Source organism: Tympanuchus pallidicinctus, unplaced genomic scaffold (assembly GCF_026119805.1).
Source record: "Tympanuchus pallidicinctus isolate F22 unplaced genomic scaffold, pur_lepc_1.0 scaffold31, whole genome shotgun sequence".
Taxonomy (NCBI): Eukaryota; Metazoa; Chordata; class Aves; order Galliformes; family Phasianidae; genus Tympanuchus; species Tympanuchus pallidicinctus.
This window is the reverse complement of record NW_026294749.1, coordinates 2,122,026-2,139,297: the sequence shown is the minus strand read 5'-3', so window position 1 is coordinate 2,139,297 and position 17,272 is coordinate 2,122,026. Positions and strand designations below refer to the sequence as shown.

The window sequence follows — 17,272 nt, the reverse complement described above, 5'->3', positions numbered from 1 at the left end:
TTCCTCTACTCCCCTCAGCTCCTCTGCTCTGGGCTGAGCAAACCCAGGGACCTCAACACGTCTTGCCCTCCAGACTCTTCACCATCTTTGAAGCCTTCTTTGGATGCTCTCTAGTAGTTTTATGTCTTTCTTACATTGTGGTACCCAACCTGCACCCAGTGCCAGAGGAGCAGCTGCACAGCACAGAGCACAGTGGGACAACACCTCCCCTTGCCTGGTGGCAGTTCTGGGCCTGGTGCACCCCTGGGTACGGTTGGTCCTTGGGGCTGCCAGGGCACACCGCTGGCTCAGATGCAGCTTGCTGTCAGTCACAATCTCCAGATCCTTTTGGGTAGGACTGCTCTCAGTGTCTTGTCCTCCAGTCTATACACACAGCCAAGGCTGCCCCATCCCAGGTGCAGAATATGGACCTACTTTTGTTAAATTTCATGTGGCTGGAGATTTCTGAGCTCTCTGATTTGTCATCTCTCTGTAAGGCCTCTTTACTCACAAGGGAGTCAATGGCACTTCCCAATTTGTGTCATCCATGAACTTGCTTAGTATGCCTCAAGTCCCATATCCAAGTCATTGATGAAAGCATTGAAGAGAACTGGCCCTGAAATTGAGCCTGCAGAACCCCACTAATGACTGCCTGCCAGCCTGATGTAACCCCAGTAACTATAATCCTTTGTGCCCAACCTATCAGCCAATTGATCACCCATCACAACATTATGTTTTTGCTTTGGTCTATGCTGGACCTTTTATCCCCCATGACTTACCCACTAAATCTTCTGTCAGTTGCTGCACAGTCATCTGTCAAAGAAACAGGATCTTAATACTCCAGAAAATAAAAATGCCAATAGTCTTTGGTAGGCTAGAGCAAAAATGCCTGGAGACACAGGAAGGTTTTAAAAATGTATTTATTTTGTTCATCTTCCCACCAGGCCTGCCACCCCCTTCATGGAGAACACTTTTATCCTGTCCTTTGTATGTTCTGCCCCCTGCCTGTTAAGCAGTGGCTGGGGCTCGGCCATCAGTATTTTGTTACAATTTTTGTTCAGTATTGCTGAATTTCCACTCTTTCCTGTCTTGTTTTCCCTTTCGAGAATGGGAAAGCTTTATATTTGCTTGTAAGCAAGAAGCCTTCACTTTTTTTCCCATTTCTCCATTTTGACCTCTGCTGTTTTTAAGATCATTGAGGCATATCTTTGTATTTCAAGCACTTTCCAGTCTGATAATCATAGAAAGGTAAATGCAAATGTAATCTTTCTGAAGTCTTTATATTGTTTAAATGTACTGGTTTTTAAATTTAGCAGACTGCTTCTGAGTTAGCAGAGGGTTGTTAGAGTTGGGGTAGTATGGTTAGTTTGGACTTGATCTTTTCCAATCTGAGCAACTCTATGATTCTATGATTCTGTGATTCTATGGACATAAGAAATGCAAAAGGTATATATGCTACTGATGGTAAACTTTGAGATGCTGATATTTCTCTTATCTTGGAACTGTTTTTATCACTACTTCATTTCTAAAGGCAAAAAATAAAGCACACTCGGTAAAATAGCACACTTGGTAAAATATTTGTTTTTACCATTGAAAAACAGCTGTGTCTGTATCATGAGTATCCTCATAATATACAAAAAAATGTGGATGTCAGATCAGTAGCACCAGCTGTTTCTACTCTTCAGATCACCTTTTATCATTGACACTGAAGTGGTAACACTAATGTGGAAATAGGCAATGTTAACATCAGAGTTCCTCCTCTCAAGACTCTGGATAGGGAAATGCTTTGCCTTGTAGCTGTTGATCTATTTAACCTTTTTTATGCCTTTCAAGTTATATGATTTTCAGATTATTTCATCATTTAAAATGATGACATCATCTGGAGTTGGACTAAATGGTCCCCTGAGGCCTCTTCCAGCCCCTATGAATCTGTGATTCTTTATAAAAGGGTAAAAGTGTTAGAATAGTTGTTCCTTGAAAAATTTACCAGAAAAATGGCCAGGTCATCTTTAATACCTGTTGGAACGACACAGAAAAATGCATGGGAATAACCTTGTATTCTATTGTGATACTTGTCATCTGAATACAGAGAAGAATCAAGCTGGTTGTAGGTCTTTGGTGAAGTTCTTGAAAACAGATACTCCTAAAAATGTCATAAATGCCTGAAAAACTTCATATCTGCATGCTTTATTCATTCTAAGAATACATTTTTGTGCTAAATCACATTTTACTCACAGTTGTTAAAACATAAGGATATTTTTCAGAGTGTGGTTCAGAAAGCTAATATAATTCACATGAAAAGCGTTTGTGGTTTTCCTTTATTGTGTTAACCAAAACAAAATCAATTGTATGCATCTAAATCAGTAATGGGTGATTAGAATGGAAACAGAATATAATATTGAGCCAGTGGATCCATATTTGCATTTGACAATCTATACATAGGAAGAGAAGACAGAAAAAATTAGGATTCTAATTTATTTCTTAGAAGAAGTATTTTCCAACATTTTCAGAATTTTTCACCAAAAAGGTGTATCAGAATGTCCTCAAATTTGAAGTGTCTTCCAAAGATTTAAACAAAAATTTAGACAGTTCTTTTGCCCAGTGGATCTCACTGAGTTCTGGATCATAAGAACTGTCTGGATCTCCTGGGTTCAGGCTTTGAATCTCCACTCTGAGAAAAGGCATAACTGTACCTATGCAAAACTAGATCAATTTCCCTTCCCTAAAGTGGATGGCAGACTCTTCAGTACTTTGAAGAACCTCTACAAGAAATTCAGAATTAGGTGAGGAATTTATGGTGATAGGACAACTCCAGTGATAGTGAACATGTATACCATTGTGCAGTTACCCAATAAAAAAAATAAAATCGATATCATCACGAATCAATAACCTACACACCAGAAACTCTTCCACAAACATCCCCTCTAGACTGGAGATCTCAAAGCCCGTGTTTCAAGAATGGTAACATGGGTTTGTCAGCAGTATATTACCAGGGAATGGAATAAGGAAGGATCGTTGCTTTCTATGTAATGGGCTCTCAAGGACTTAAGGTCATTCCTACTATTTATTCCTTGGGTGAAAATCACTCATCACCTTCATGGCTGATAGATATCTTCATTCTCAGCATCTTGTTGGCTCAGTCTTTTCTCATATCAAACCATTCTGAAACCAGTACAAGAAGGGAAGGAGTAAGTGTTCTTGGTGCTGTCTCCTCTCCTGTGGGTATGTCTTTTCTATGGAAGAGATAAGATTATGCTATAACACTATGGTAAAGGAATTTTGTTTCAGAGGGGAAGGCGTGTATTATTGCTAGCTCTTTCTCTCTTAAGGGGACCAGTATCTGCCAAAGTAGACAATGGTGTTGGTTGGGTTGTGTTTGATCAAGAAGAGGAATGGGTGGTCAGCCCTAAGCTCTTCTAATTCAGAGAAATGCTTGATGTGTTCTATCACCCCTGTGGAGCCTGCCATCTCAGTGCCCTCTTCACTGAGTTCCATGAAGGCCCCATGCACAGCCTGGGATATTTTCAAGCTCTCTGCTGAAGAAATGCCAGTCAGATTGGCTGAACGGCTGAACAGGTCAGTCATTCCCAAAGCCATTAAGACAGATGTGAGGTTATATTTTTCCTCAATCTTCATACGGGGCAGGTACACTTTCATTCTCCTCTTCTCCATCATATTGGGATTGGTCCATTCTGTGAGTTTTTCAAAGCTAATTGTCTTCTCAATCTGAAAAGAGAGGCACAGAATAAATTGCCTGTAATGAGAATGCAACTTCTTTTCATCGCTCATTTTAATCAAGATTATTATTCAAAAAAAATCAGAAAGTTTCCCAAAGTACATCCTATCAACATCTCTTTATTTTACCATTTGTTTCTCTAGTATTTCCTCTGTCAATGCCCCTTTATTCAGTTCCACCTGACACATCCCCATCAGTACAAATAACTTCATGTGTCATACCAAACGGTATGGCAACTTCACTACGTAGCGGATTGGCCAGCTGGTGAGAGATTGCAAAAAACATGCCATGGAAATTTATATACAGTGGATAGTACCAAACAAACACAAACATTTCTGCATCTACTTCAATATTCTGAGAGCAGCTTATTTAAAATACTTGATGAGAATATTGTCAATAATATCATTAGGGATTATTGAACCTCATCATTTCTAGTAACACTTGCTGAAGAGTTTTTGTAAGAGGCCAGATGTAACTGCCTCTCAATGAAAAAAGTTGTCTATACATGCCTTTTTATAACATTACAGCAGCCCTAGACTCCTTTACCTTTCTTTTTGTTAGCTACACTTATTACTGTTATTTAATAACATCAAGGTCAAGGCTCTCCTTAGAGGCCAACTTCTGCCTGAGCACCTGAAAGCACCTGAGCCACTGTTGTGCTCTCCTGCCTGGGCAGCACAGCACAGCCAGGGGGTGAGAGGACAGCCTAAGGTCTGAAGGCAGCCAGCTCCCATTCAGCTCAGAACTAGTGGCCTTCCCCCGCCAGGGCCGTACCCGCTCCAGGCCAGAAACCTCATCAGGCAACAGCACCAACATGCTCAGCTCTCCGCTGGCGTAAGGGAGCTCCAGGATCTTCATTTTCTCTGCAGGCAGCGTGGCCACATTAAAGGTATTGTTCAGACACATCATTTGCACAGGTTTGCTTTCTTGCTGCAAAATAAGCACAAGACAGTGTGAGCAGGGGGCAGTTTCTCTTGAAGCAGGCAAATGTGCAAGCCCTTCAAGAGGAACTGGACTGGATCCTCAAGCTGTGTCTCCATTTTAATCTCTTGTCTTCAGATGTGCTTGGATGCTTGGTCTGACACAGCTTTTGCTAGCCCGCCCTGGGCTCAGCCCCATGCCCTGCCAGCAAGGGCCCCAATAGAACCATGGGCCAATGACTGTAGAATGGTGTATGTAATAGCCCTGATGGCTTTCTGTCCTGTCCAGAAGCAGTGACTGCATCCTCTACCTTTGTTACACTGAAGGGCATTTCTCGAGTATCTTCTGCATTAAATGCTGTCTTCCACATCCCTTTGAAGTAAACGGCATTAACAAGGACCAGCGTTGTATCAAGATCGACAGAGCTCGGTACAAGCAGATCTTTGATCTGTCCTGTAAGAAGAAAGCGTTTCCACAGGAAATATCCATTAATGGAGATGAGAGGAATAGTCTTTTCAGAAGTTGTTCAAGTAAAGTAGCAACGAGGAAATATATTGTAAACTCTCCTCAGAGCTTACCTTCTGTCTGCTTTTCCACCCAGGAGTTAATGAGCTGTCTGGCTTGGTCTGATGCTGTTTTGAAGTTCACTGTTTCCAGACCTGCTCTGTACAGTTTCTTCACACATTTCAGGTAAGTCTGTAAAGACAGCAGTTGTAGCCACCAAATCAGTTTTTAAAAAGACTGTGAAGGTGAAACAAAATACAGTTAAATTGTTCCATGATTTTTATAACTATGCTATGGTCATGCTGTTTTCATTGCTTATTTCCTGGACAATAGGGTTAAAACTGGGCCAGCAAAATTATTCCTATGCACGACATTTTAAGATTTTTAAGATTTTTATTACTTTACCAGGTAAGATTATCTAGCAGAAATGCTGAAATATTTTCTTGAAGACAAATCCAAAAACGGCTTCAGATCCATTAGCGAGTGTTTTGTTATAGTAAAATTCTTTCTTTTGAAGCAGTTTTCTTTTTTTTCAAAGATAACGTGTATTTGATTTAGAATATTTGTATGTTTTATTTTGAGAATGTCAAATGAAAGATTTAGACACTTTCAAAGATTGTTTTTGAGGTTTTCAAGTGAAGAAACGTACTGAAATCTAATTTTGTTCATTACTCCATTGATTTTTGAATAGTACCGTCTTTTCCCTTGAAATGCTTTCTCTGAAGGCTATTGTCACAGCTGCTGCAAAAAGCTGTGGAAGTCCACACTGAGGAGAGTTGGATTAACAGAATCTCTGGGCAGTATTCCTGGATTATGTGTTTATACAAGATTTAGCAAGAAATCACTCTGATGTACAACTCACCGGTAGGACAGGACGTGACTTTTCGGCATAGAGTCTATTGGCAATGCGGAGTGAATAATTGGCTTTTGATGTGGTGATATCAGAGAGGAGTTCTTTAAACAATATGTGCATGTTCACAGATTTGCCACACTAGGTTGGTGAAGAGAAGGAAAAAGGGTATCAATGTTAGCTTATTTTACTAGAAAGACAACTATTTATAAGGTACAAATCACATAGGAAAACACACACTATTCAGACATTAGCAAACAAAATACATTAGAGTCTAAAAGCTCCATGGGAGAGATGTTCTATACACAATTAATTACGTACAAATGATAGCATTTGCTGACACTCAGTCTTGATGATAAGAAACAGAAAATGTGAGTGATTTGTCTGACTGCATTTTGTGAATTGTTCTACATAATCCACTAAATGCTCTAGTAAAAAGAATGGAATGGAAAAGAGAGGAGAGGAGAGGAGAGGAGAGGAGAGGAGAGGAGAGGAGAGGAGAGGAGAGGAGAGGAGAGGAGAGGAGAGGAGAGGAGAGGAGAGGAGAGGAGAGGAGAGGAGAGGAGAGGAGAGGAGAGGAGAGGAGAGGAGAGGAGAGGAGAGGAGAGGAGAGGAGAGGAGAGGAGAGGAGAAAATGGAAAGGAAAGAGGGAAGTGGGAAAGGGAGATAGAAAGCGAGAGGGAAAGGGGGAAAGGGAAAGGGAAAGGGGGAAAGGGAAAGGGAAAGGGAAAGGGAAAGGGAAAGGGAAAGGGAAAGGGAAAGGGAAAGGGAAAGGGAAAGGGAAAGGGAAAGGGAAAGGGAAAAGGAAAAATCTCCTTGTCTTTTACAAGCCCCACATTGTGCTTGGAGAACCCAAGTGGATGAGGACAGGTCTGGGAGCATGGCTCCCAGAATAGTGTTATCTTTCCAAATGTATCAAGTGACCATTGAGAAAAGCACACAGATGGTTCGTGTGTGATCCTCCAGCAAGCCCTACAAGAATGCAAGCTCTTATCAATCTAGGAAGGTGTCCTGGTGCTCAAAATGTCCTTCAAATATCCTACCAATTTTTCTGGTGCAACATGTGTAACCTGCCTTCTTTTTGTGTTTGTTTGTTGTTGTTGTTTTTTGATTTAACAAATTTGAGTTTTCCACTTGGATATCCTGGGTTGAGAACATTATCTAGGGTTTGGGAAGGAGCTGGACCTATTTGAAGCACAGTCAGAAGAGTTTTAAGTTCTGTTCTCAGGGAAAAAAATGTGTGTGAGAGAAAAATAAATGTACCTTAGGTTTCTGTACCTTTGTCTGGCTGCTTCCTCCAAGTCCTGCAATGCTGTCAAAGTGAAGAGCCTGCAAATGGAAGTAGCAGAAGAAGAGATGAAGTGTGTGAAGTCCACTGAGAGTCACTAGATTTTGTGTTCAAATTCTGGGTTTGAAATAATCAATGGCTGAACTGAGAAGTTTCATGTGAGCTTGAAATTCATTTTTTTACTGCATGTTCTACTCTGAACATTTTTTGATAGGATCTTCCAATTAGTTCACATGATTTCTGAGTGTTTCATCTTTTATACGTGACAGTTTGTTCATTTTATCTGGAAGGAGTCAGGTTTGTGAGATAATATAAGCTGAAGCAGAGATCTCCTTAGTAGAAACTACTGTTACCCTTCATAGTGAAAAGCAGTGATAACTGAAAAGTTAGCTTCTGATCTAAACTTCATGGTTCAAAGTCCTTCTTCTAGCCAAGTTCAAATCCAGTGGCAAATGTACAGTGGCTGACCACTCAAGTGGAGAAAGTCTCAAAGATATTCATGGATAACTTGTACTAGTGACAAGGATCAAAATGAGCTTGTATTCATTTGCATAACTTACTTTCTCCATCTGATACTCAGTGTTGCCTCTTGCTCCCATATAGACCATGGCCAAGGCTGCAATGATGCTCAGGGGGGAATACAAGATGTTCTCATTTGTGTGCTGGACTTTCAGCTCATTGAATACATCGAAACAAAATTCAGCATTTGCTGCACTGATGGAGCCCATCCTGAAATCAGTGTTGTCTGAAACAAACAGAAATAGAACTGTGCAGTGTTGATATGTAATGCACTTGTAATGAAAAGCACTTTCTGTAGCCCAGAAGCTGCTTGTTCATTGCTGTTTCTGTGATGCTGAAACAATAATGTAAAGCCTAAAAATTCTGTGATCACTAGAAATATTCTAAAGACTGACCCATTGTTACCCAAATGCATGTTTACTTTCCTTCAGAAAGGTACTGGCTCTTTATAAAAACACTATGTTGTATTTGCCCTTTAGGAAATAGACAGTTTCACCTGTGCTTCAGTATGACAAATACAGTGTGGACTGGATGAGTTTCCCTATAGCCATCCAGAGAACTGTGGGTGATTTCTGAGACAATATAAATACATTTCATTTCTTCTATGTCTACTCTGGTCCATACTCTGGATATTTAAATCAAATGTAATCACCTCACAATAGTCTTAGTTTGTTTCAAACTGCTTCTTTGTACAATTGCTTTTCTGTAATTTATAGGAAAAATGAGAGTGAATTTCTTTGTAAATCTACCCAGTTGCTTAGATGCCAAAGTATAGCTTTAGTGGGCTTCTTCTCTGTATTCTCATTTTTTGACATTTAATCTCAGCTGATTCCATTTCTTTGTTGACAAAAACAAAAACAAAAACAAAAACAAAAACAAAAAACAAGCATATATATACCATAAATATAGAGTTTGGCTAAATTGCTTGATGCACTGTAAAGCACTGTGATTAGATCAGCCAGGTGAAGATCTTGTACATGCAATTTAATGTCATGACTTAGGGGAATTTGTTGAAATCTGTAGTCCTTCTCTTTCTTGAATCTGTGACCAAGAAAGCTGAATACTGCCCTCCCCTTTCTAAAACAGTTTAAGTTGGAGTAATAGCATATCCAGAGTTTGGAGCAGACTTACTACATGACCTGAGAGGTTCCTGGTGCTAACAACTGTAGAACCACAGGCTCTGTGAATCATCCTACTGTACCTCACCTGTGTTCTCCAGGGAGTGAGACTGACAAATCAGAAATTTTTTCTTCCAAAAATATTTTTTACATATCTGTCTTATATATGGAAAGTAATGCCTCCTATTTATTTTCATGGAAACTACAATAGATACATAGAGCGTATTCAATATTATTATTATAAGTACAATAACTTAATTTCCTTGAGCAGATTCTCAGCCACAAAACATTATTTTTCAATACAGCCACCACAATTAGCTATGCATTTTTGCCAACAGCGCACAAGAATCTGCATTTCCTGCTGGTAAAAGTCTGTACCAGTGGAGACGAACCACTGTGGCTGTTGCCACTGCTGAAATACACCACCCATTGCCTCACTGTACTCAAATCCACTTTTTGGTCTCCATAAACATTCAACAAGCATTGATGAATGTCAATGGATGCCATTTTTTCCACAAGGAGGAATTCAGTGACACACTTTGCTTCAGTTGCACTTCCATGTCAGACACCATTCTGTCAGACTTGCCCCTCTGTTCCCATCTGTCACACAGCAACAACATGTAATGGGATGCTGGTGGGAAGGTTCAGCCTCTACTGCCATACCACCACCATCTGCCTCTGATGTCATGGGCCGACATCATAAAATAGAAAGCAGCCCTTTTTTTCCTTTAAGTTCACATAATATTTCTGTGGGGTTTTCTTGGTGGCTTTTTTTTTTTTCCCTATTCAAGAATACAACTTAGAAGTTATATTTTATTTGGAGAAGTACTTACAGAAAAACATCAAAGAGGCGTGTAATAATCCAGCTTGCCAGTTGAACCTAAACAGATTCTCTGAGTCCTTGGTGATATATACAGTACCCTTTCGGACACTCCCCCTGTTAGCTTTCTAAGAGTCATCCTTTGAGTTACTACCCTTGTCATTGCCTTTTGATTCATTGTGCTTGAAACCACTGAGTAGGCCAACATTAGACTGGTACTCTCTTTGGAGAAAGCCAAATTTTATTTTGTGAAGTAAAACCTCATAGAAGAATGTAATTATTCAGGCTTTTCTTGTATCAATGTACCAAGTTTAAGTCTAACATGTCTCTACATGTGCTCTTCAGAATTTAAACTTTAATTTGATTGAGCCATATCGATAGTTAGAGCCAAACAAATAATGAATACACACACATAAAAATAAATTAAAAAAAATACTCTAAAAAAAAAAGAATAAACATAATATGCTTCAAATAAACTTAGCTCTAAAATCAGATTTAAAAAAAAAAAAAAAAAAATCAGATCAAGGGATTCTCCCAGTCAGATGAATCTAAGGATCCCAAAATATTACGAGAAAATTAGGCGTGATTGGAGAACAAGAAGACCCATCACCATTCGCCATTTAATGAGCACCCACTGCTAAAGCTGAGTCAAGAGTAATCCCATATTACCAAGGAGTGCAAGAAAGTCCATCAATCCCTGGAAACCATTCTTCTTTTTAAGACTGTATCTCCTTTCCAGCTGTTTAGTTTCTTCTCATCTCTGGGGCACTGTAATTACAGAATTTACTGTAGCACTGCTCCCAAGATGGATGGGGGAAAAGTGTGATATATATGTGATCTCTCACTACAGTATGCAGAGAAACATAAGGATGCTTCTCGTGAATGTAGAGAAAATAATGCAGTTCCAAGCAGAGCCAGCTGCAGGATGGTCATTCTATTCAGAGGATTTTGTAATACATTGCTTTCCATGTAATAAAAACAAAGCTTTATGGGTTTTTTTAAAGAATAAAATCATTCTGAAAAATGTTTTGGTCTGCCAAAAGAGTTTGAGGACTGGAGAAGCTTATAGTTAGTACTTGTTAAAAGCTCAGCTCCATCTGTTTCTGCACCTAGGCAAGATGGAAGCTTTTCAATGAAAGTTTGACTATATCTGATGTAAGCCAAAGGCTGTGCTGCATACATGTGAGAGGAGAATGCACATTTTGTTGAGACTTCAGAGCAGAGGTGTTGGGATGAATTAGAGAACTCAGTGTGGATGGGGAAGAGGAAGAGATTTGGGGAACAGTCTGAAAGTGTTTGTTGCCTTGTGAAGGCAGAGCCCAGAGTATTCAGATATTCAGAAGTGAATGCTGAACAGCCTAGTGGAATTCAAGGGATGGTTGGTGGTCAGGTTTTGATTTTCATTCTTCATAGGTCGTGACAACAAGGCCCATTGTACATGCACAAGCTATTCCCATAGATCTTCTGTACCTCCTATTTTACTATGGCAGGTAAATAAACTACCAAATCTGTCTGAAGGAACATTCATGGTCTGTTAGACAATCATAATGCACAATATCAAATATAACACAATTCTAAAAAGCTATTACTCTTTATTGAATAATACCCTTGATGAGCACTAAAGAAGAAAATCCGGCTTCTGTAAAGGCCAAGGGAATGAATAATAAAATCCCCAATTTTTGTACATTGAGGCAGACAATACGCAGTGGTTGTGGTACCCACTGGTAAAGGTGAAAGGGTGCTCCTTTATCCCAAGAAGTGTGTTTTGTGTTGCTGAAATTTAGCCACGTATGCATGTGCAGACCATGATAACTGGAGTGGCTTTCAGTTTCTACACTCAGAATGAGTATTTTTTTATCTGTCGATGTTACAGGAGTTACATGAGGGGTAGGAAAATCTACAGATAATAAGCAGCTTTCCTCCTATCTTGTTTAATGTTTCTTTTTCAATAGCTTTTACTTTATCTTGTCAAATTTTTCCTGCCCGAGAGCTTAAGTTTTGTTACAGTGTGTAGTGTCTTTTCTTATGCTCCCATTTTCACATGTTTACATCAGGGTCTCAGCTACAAGTCAGGTGGGTACTCAAACATGCCTTCAAGGCTTCCTTGAAGAACTTTCCTGGGTACCCACAGTCCTTTTTATGCTTGGTTTCAATGTCCTTGTCCTCTGTGGGCATCTATGGAGCATGCACCTGTAAAACACAGCTAGCCCTGCACATATGAATAGTGTTTTCATCTCTTGGACTAACATCCAAGATTTTCTCAATAAACATTTTGCTTTACTGTCTCCTCTAGAAGAGGACATGAAGGTGTTTTTGATATGTTCTCTCATTCAGTATGTTTGCCTTCTTTATGTACTCTACCTCTGCAATAGCACAATCACCACAACAGTTTTGCACAGTCCTCAGCACACACAACGTGGTTTTGTAATTTTAGATAGGGTGTTAGGCCAGGGGAAATCAGAGGCACCTCTTGAAATTCAAGAGTCATGAATGCAAGCAAGACAAATTGGTTGAACTCTGTTCCAGATCTGTGTTTGTCCCAGAAAGAGGTCAGCAAGGACTCTGCTGCCCTTTTCCTCTGTCAGGAAGTCCATTGTGAAGCTGTTCCTAAACCAATTCATGGGGTTTGCCATTCCTCCTTACTGTTGGCATAATCAAGGACACAGTAAGCAGTAGAAATGCAGCTCTTTCCAACATTTATCTGTTCAGACTTTCACCTTTCATTTCCTGTGGTTCATCAGCAGCTCCTGTGTAGTGCTTGAGGGTGATGTTTTCTTATGCCTTGGACCCGTTCATGCCATAGCTTGTCCATCTGCATCACATTGAGCAGAGGCTATTCTGGCATCTCTCAAAGTCCTTTAATGAACCAAGGTGTGGCCAGAACAGCCTAATTTACAGAATTTCGGATGCTTTTTGCTCCCATGTTATTTGTTGTGCTGGAGATGATCAGCTCTGTTGCACATACAGTCTTAGGCAGTTGGCAGTGGTTGACTTGGAACCACTTTGAAGTCAACCAGCACCTTGTTATAAACCACTCAGATAGTCATTGTGTCTGGCGCAGAGTAGAATTAATGTCTAAGCTGCCCTTCAGAGCTCATAGTAGCTTGTATGGCAATGTGTATTGTGTTTGCACAGCAACCTGGGGTAAGAGGAGGCCAAGCACATCTAGCAGTCCGTTACGCACCTTGATGGCTGGTCATCTCCAGCAACAACTCAGTTTGATGTTATAAAGCCAGCAGTAAACATTTAAACATTGTTTAAACTCTTGGTTGTTGTTTTTAACTAAGAATGCAGCTAGAAAAAAAAAGATTATGTGAAGAGAAAGTAGGATTTTTCCTTGTGTTTGTATTTTGTTCCTGTTTTTGAGATTACCTAGATATCCCTGAAGCAAGTTTAAAAAATCTAGGATCATAAATGATTGCTTCTGCTGTAGTAAGCTGAGTGACATTTGTTTCAGTCACACTTGCTCCTTCATTCACATGCTGAATTCCTTTTCCTGTTATCAAACTGGCACTCTTCAAGATGATATTTTACAGTTCTTGTCCTTATCATACATACTATAAATTTTGCTTTCTTTGAAGATTTGTCTGAAAAATGGATGTCATATTATACAAGCTAATATATGCTAGCACTATTTATTTCACTGTTTGTTTTGTTCTAATACATATTTGACTCAAACCAGACATATACAGTGGTATTCACTGAAAAACACACATGGCTATTTTTTACATACTCTGTTTGTCAGAACAATTCACAGCCTGTGTTTGGTGTTGCCTTCTTCTACCAACTAATTGATGTGCTAACTTTGCCTCTGGCAGTAACTCTCCTAATTCAGGCTGTATTTCATCTGAAATTGCAGCCCTGCAAGTCATAGTCATAGACTGTCATGAGTCTTCTTTATTTAGCAATCAAAATTAAATGCCTCGCACTGTAATTTACAGTTTTTTTCCTGCATATCTCAGCACTTGGGAAAGCTCTTCAAGTCTGCAGTTCTGAAATAGCAGTATGTATGTATGTATCCAGCGGTTACTTTCTTCCCAACTGAGAGTAATAGAAAAAGCAGGGTGAGTCATCAAAGGATTTTTTTTCTTAAAACAATATAAATCAATAAATTAAAAGGTATTTCTCATGAGTCTCTGAATGCTGGATGTTGGTTGCAACTAAATTAGATGTGGTCCTTTCTTTTCTGCAACTTCTTTGCTGTGTCTTTAAACCACTTATCCACAGCTGGAAGGTAGTTTATGGGACGAGGTCATCAGTATGTTTACCAGATTTTTTTCTCTTTATGTCCCAGTTAATTTCTCATTACCAAGTAATAGTGTCAATGTAAGGGAAAAAAAGAACAGAGCAACACAAAGGGAAGGAGACAAGGGAAGAATGATCGCCCCTCTCAGAGGCATTGGACCATATGAGCCATGGCAAGGGCTGCCATTTAGCTTTGCTTCATGCTGCAGTTCCATGTTATCACACACTTTTAGACTAGACATTAGAGAAAATTTCTTTACTGTGAGAGTGGTCAAACACTGGAACGGGCTTCCTACAGAGGTGATTGATGTCCCGTGTCTGTCAGTGCCCCCATTAATACGTTTTAAGTTTTGGTTAGCCTTGAAGCTGTCAGGCAGTTGGACAAAGTGATCTCTGAACGTCCCTCCCAACTGTTTTATTCTTTAGGTTTCATCTCATCTTCCCAGTGGAGCTCTCGGTTCCTGGACTGCCTGTGCCAAGTGCCTCATGAAGATGAAGCACCTGCAGTGTAAATGCAGTGTAAATCTATGTGATCATAGGAAAGAACACATAGAGAAGGCATCAAGGTTGCACAGGAGCTTCATGGATGCTGCAAGTGTCCCACGAGTATGTTTGGAAAGGTAAACTTTGAGCCTTGTAGCTGCTGCCTGCCTCTTTTGTTTCATTCTTTATGAAGAATATGACTTTCCAACGTACTTGAAGTAGATTGTGTAAAAACTTTTTCCCTTTGCATATTGCATAAAATATGAAGTACAATGTATAAAAACAAGCAACAGAGAGACCAGCAAATTGCATTTTGAAGTCTTAGCCAAACTATAATGTGGGAAGGCCTCCCACTGCCTCCTGAGGTGGAGGTGGCAATTTCATATCCTGTCCGCAGTTCTAAGATATCTGCCTGGCCATTTATCTCATTTTGCCTTCTAAGAGAAAGGAATTACCAAACCCCTTCCTGCTGTTGGGTAAGGTCATTCACTGGAGCAGAAAATTCGGCTTCCTCCATCCTGGTATTTCTGCAAGCATGAAATGTGGAGACCATTCCCATGAGGTCTCACAGCCTTTGTGCATCACTACAATGTGTTCTGCTCCTATTCCAGATCTGCTATTAGTCCTGATGCTACCCCAGGGAGAATGAGGGCTGAATAAGCTGTCTTCTGCTGGGCTGAGCTGGCTCTGACTGCTTCTTTGCTGATGGAGGGTCATGTTCTGCTCTGACTTAAGTGGAAACCACTGCTGCAGAGTCAAGTTCCCTTCACAGGTTTTTCTGAGGAGAGGGCATGCATAGAGAAATGAAGGGCTGACAGATAGGTTACCAGGAGCCTAGCTTCTCTTGTCCCACAACAGAGGAGGAGGTACTATCCTAGCTATTCTGGTTTTACCCTCTAAAACAAATATTTTTTCCTCTCAAGGAGGAGGCACTCTGTAGATGTGGCTGCATCTCATGAGCATACACTGCTGAATCATGTCTAGGATGTGCCAAGTATCTGCAGGAAGCATAACAGGAAGAGGGAAACAGAAAAATTCACAAAATAAGCATCTGACTCAGAGCATTCAGAGGGGCACTTCTGCCTTCCACTGAATAATTTGTGTCTGTTCTGATAATGTTTTCTTCAGGAAGCCTTGATGCTCCTAGAACAGATGATGGAGCTGCACTGATAATTACAGCACATTTTTCCTCGAACCCCTAGCCCTTCATCGCAGTTTTCAGAAGAGCTGTGCAGTGAGCCTGAGGCTGTGATGTTTTGCCCTGGGTTTGAAATGTGTACGGGGCTGATGAGGCTGTTCTTGAACTCCATGGTCGTTTTCCCTCTGCACCTCTGGATGGATGGCTTGCATAAAACAAGTCAAAAAGACAGCAAGGAGGAGTTGCCCAGGCTGGAGGCATGGGGAATACAACAGAGGCCTCTGGGTGTGTCTTCCAGAATCATGCCCATTCATCATCATTCATGAACAAAGAAATGAGCACCACACACTACCAGTGCACATCTTCTTGTCTTCCAGCTCTGGAGGCTATTATGCTTCCTTCAGGAGCAGAACCTGCTTTTTTTATAACATTCCTTCTGTTGAGTGTCTTGAGGCTGGTTGTGTTCTGAGTTCTGTGTTAGTTTTAGGCAAACAGGTGCTGTGCTCAGCACTGCTCAGGGCACAGTAGTACATTTTCCACAGAAGACCAGCAACTGATTACATTGAGTGTAATGGAGCTAAGTTCTGATGTAGATGTCACACAGTGATTGCTTAATTTAGACAACAGGAGTTAGGGGACATGGTACTAAGAGAAGACTAGGGAATTAAGGCAAGATTCATGCTATCAGAAAGCTATAGAGCAGAATAGTTCTCTGTCATTATTGCCAGGATATTCACCCATATCTGAACACTTGTTTTCTCTTAAACATTAAAACAAGAATAATCCTAGCAGCAGAGACTGGAAGCCAGAACTCACCTACTAGATGTCCTAGTTGTTTAACTGCTGAGTTATCATCAGTCTTTGAATTTCCCATTTTTTTCATTAATTTGCAATTATCCCAATTAGGGCAGAGCTTCAGAAGCAAGGGTTATATTTGTATATATATTTTTCCACTGATCTTATGCTAAAACCTAGAGTCTGACAGTACTGCAAGATGCAGGCTCATCATATTCTTGTTGCAGTAAGAATATGGAATTCACTGAAGATAGGCCTTTCACCCCCCGAGCCACGTGATTTCTCCACTACAGAAGTTATGTACCACTCCCACTCAAAAGCACGAAGTCTGCTCTGATGGCATTTTCAGGGAGCAGTATTTGAAGAGCTTGTGCTTGGTGTGCTTTGAATGCATTCACTACATGTTCTGCAGAGGCCTGTGCTTCAGTCTTATTCTTGCATTTTAGATTGGGAAAAGCACCTCACTGCTCACATCAACACAGTTCAGAGCAAGCAAAGCAAAATGCCATCTGCAAGGGAATTTGAAAAGGAGAAAATAAAATACCTGCAGAATTTGGAAACTTGCACATGCATGGTAAATGAGAAATTTTCTTTCAGATGGCTTTTTGGAGGTATATGCTTCAAGCCAGCTTACATCCTATTTAGGATTGCCACATCCTTACTTTGAGTGTTGCTTCTCCTTTCTGAATTTATCTGTAGTTCTATATATTAAACATGTTTTTCACAAGTTCTCCGATACGTATACGTGGAAAAATACAGTTAGAATATCTGATTTCTGAATCTGTTTTTCAGAAACCCTATGAATACAGTAATGTAGTGCCCTCTAGAAGTGATTATAATGCTATTTGAAAATGAGTGTACTTGATCAAGAGAAAG

General features: G+C 40.2%; 1 protein-coding gene across 1 annotated transcript; it reads right to left on the bottom strand.

The window, feature by feature from the left end:
- Positions 1 to 1,865: 1,865 nt before the first annotated feature.
- On the bottom strand, positions 1,866 to 8,006 carry LOC128087757 (ovalbumin-related protein X). Its single transcript, XM_052697635.1, has 7 exons — positions 7,839 to 8,006; positions 7,269 to 7,319; positions 6,003 to 6,131; positions 5,215 to 5,332; positions 4,947 to 5,089; positions 4,490 to 4,645; positions 1,866 to 3,705 (listed from the first exon to the last, which is right to left on the bottom strand). Exons 1-7 carry the CDS (start codon positions 8,004 to 8,006, stop codon positions 3,304 to 3,306), a joined length of 1,167 nt encoding a protein of 388 aa, XP_052553595.1. The 3' UTR covers positions 1,866 to 3,303.
- Between the last annotated feature and the right edge of the window lie 9,266 nt (positions 8,007 to 17,272).